Source organism: Otolemur garnettii, unplaced genomic scaffold (genome assembly GCF_000181295.1).
Source record: "Otolemur garnettii isolate 467f Iridium unplaced genomic scaffold, OtoGar3 scaffold00013, whole genome shotgun sequence".
In the NCBI taxonomy this organism is placed as follows: Eukaryota; Metazoa; Chordata; class Mammalia; order Primates; family Galagidae; genus Otolemur; species Otolemur garnettii.
In genome coordinates, this window is record NW_003852408.1 from 5,953,216 (window position 1) to 5,955,837 (window position 2,622).

General features: G+C 44.9%; 1 protein-coding gene across 1 annotated transcript in view; it reads right to left on the reverse strand.

The window, feature by feature from the left end:
* The window catches only part of COL4A3 (collagen type IV alpha 3 chain), a 146,201-nt gene that overhangs the window by 76,152 nt on the left and 67,427 nt on the right, over window positions 1-2,622 (reverse strand). The window contains exon 3 of the mRNA XM_012802111.2: window positions 1,310-1,399. Coding sequence (XP_012657565.1) covers window positions 1,310-1,399 — 90 coding nt within the window. The remainder of the gene's footprint in view (window positions 1-1,309; window positions 1,400-2,622) is intronic.

Sequence of the window (2,622 nt, forward strand, 5' to 3'; positions counted from 1 at the left end):
GCACTTCTTTATCCATGAAATCCAGATGATAATGGGAGCTGTGTCATGGGTCACATGGTCATGATTTATGGGATCGTGTGACATACCTGGAGGGAGGCACGACCAGGTGCCTGGCACAGGGTAAATATGCAGGGTGTTGACCTTAATTATCATCTAAATATTCTAAGTAGCATTCTAATACATATTTTAATTCAAAAGCCTCCATATAGATGAATTATCACTATCTTCCATAGCTTATTAGTTAGTTCAGGGCTTGCTGGAGGTCAGGAGCAGGGGAATGAATGTGTGGGTGCGTGAGGAGCCAGGCTTAAGTCTAGCTACTGTCCACAGCAGGAAAGAACAATCAGCGAATCTAGTGGTTATGCAGTTTTTTAGTAAAGCCACCAGGGTATTTATTTCAACAAAGCCCTTTGCTGTATCATAGACTTTACAGCGAAAATGTGTGATGAGGGTGGGGGGGCAGCTGGCTCTGGTAAGAACTCTACAAGCACCATGTTTAAGGGACGAGGAACAAAGTGGGAGCCCAGGAGGAGAAGACTGGGGAGACAACGAGAGACTCAGGGAAGGGAGAAACCTGGAAACAAAGATGGACTATGTTTCTAGGAGAAAGGGGTGATTCACACGTGACACAAAGCAGAAAGGTTCAGGTCAGACGCAGACAAAGAAGAGTTTAATTTCAGTGGCCGTTTGAAGGTCACTGCTGACCTCGGCAAATGTTTTCAGAGGAGGGGAGCAGGAGGCAAATTATTGGTGGCTAAGGAGTGACCAGGAGAGGAACTGCGGGCAGCTCACGCAGCTATTCTTTTAAGAAACTTGACAGAGAAAGGAAAGACAGGGAGGGATGACAATGAGGGAGAGTTTTGTGTTAGTTTGGGAAAATGTTTGCATGTTTCAGAGCTGAAAGGGAAAAGCCAACATCAAAAGGAAAGTTGGGATATATGGAGAGAGAGAAGACACCTCCTGGCACAAAGTCCTAGCAGGAACCCCAGGGATCAGGGCGCAGTCTGGCGCAGGGCTGGAAGGAGGGAGAAAAACAGGTGTGGGTTGGGCCGAGTGAGATGTAGAAACTGGGAAGATGGAGAAGGGGAGGGAGTTGAGCAGTGGATTTGAAGCTAATGACCGGCATTTCCACTAGCCTTGGAAGAAGCTGCAGCTCTGAGTGCTCAAATAATATTGGAAACGAGGAATCTGTCACACACTCATGAGTTGGCTAACATCTGGAATCCTGTCCGGGTTCTTGGCAGCCCAGGGAACAGGCATGATGAGGGCTAGGTGGGTTGGGGATTGTCCAATTTGCAGAATGATTTACCTTGGATCCCTGGGGTCCAGGTGAGCCTTCAGGACCTGAGAATCCTTTCTGGCCGGGAAAGCCAGGAGGTCCAGGGAAACCTTTCTCCCCCTGTTAAAGCAAAGTGACACAAGAAAGACTCAGAACAGCAATGACTCAGCAATAAGCACACCGTAATCGTATTCTTTTCTTTTTGACTTCATGACAGCATTTTGCAGACTTTTTCTTTGGATTAAAACCAATACTATGCCAGGGGTGGTGGCTCACGCCTGTAACTGTAGCACTCTGGGAGGTCGAGGCAGGTGGATCGCTTGAGCTCAGGAGTTGCACACCAGACTGAGCATTAGTGAGATGCCATCTCTATTAAAAATAGAAAAACGATCGGGGCATCATGGCGGGTACCTATAGTCCCAGCTACCAGAAAGGCTGAGGCAGGAGGATGGGTTGAGCCCGAGAGTTTGAGGTCGCTGTGAGCTATGACACCTCAGGTACTTTATCCAGGGTGACAGAGTGAGACTCTGTCAAAAAAGAAAAAAAGAAAGAGAAAGAAAGAAAGAAAGAAGGAAAGAAGGAAAGAAGGAAAGAAGGAAAGAAGGAAAGAAAGAAAGAAAGAAAGAAAAGAAAGAAAGAAAACTAATTAGCACTCAGTAGTGAGTGTGCTACCAGTGTACTGAAAGTGACCAGCTGTAGCATTGGCCTAATGCAGTGTTCTTCAACCTTTTTTCTTTTTTTTTTAATCTCAGGGCACACTTGAACCTATAGTTAAATTTCTGCAGCACATGGAAATTATGGTGAACAACAACAATAACAACAACAAGACTAAAAAGAGGAATATACTTAATGTGCTTTGAACTTCTTTTGAAAATAACTCATTTAATGATCTTTAAAAATTTTTGTGGCACACCTAAGATTGTCTCACGAAATACCACTGTGCCTCAGCACATGGGTTAAAAATCAGTGGTCTCCAGGTTGAAAGTGCAGGCCCTTTCCCCCCATGGAAGGGCTACGCAGAGCAGAGCCTAGCACAAAGAATCAGAAATTGAGAATAAAGCCCAAATAGAAGCATTAGTCTTACTGGAATGCTTGTTGAGGGATGGGAGAGCGCGAGGTAAGGCACAAGAATGTGTCTGGGGAGTGTGCATGATTACTATGCAGCTTGAAAAGAACAGCACTGGGCAGGTTATGAGTTTAGTTCTTTCTTGATTACACAGGAATTAGTAATTTAATCTGCTGTTTGTGTAGGAGATGCAGGAGCGATATCTAGGGTGGTGTAACCAAAAATGTGAGCTAAATAATTTTTTAGGATCCAGATGATATTACAGGAAAGTACCTAG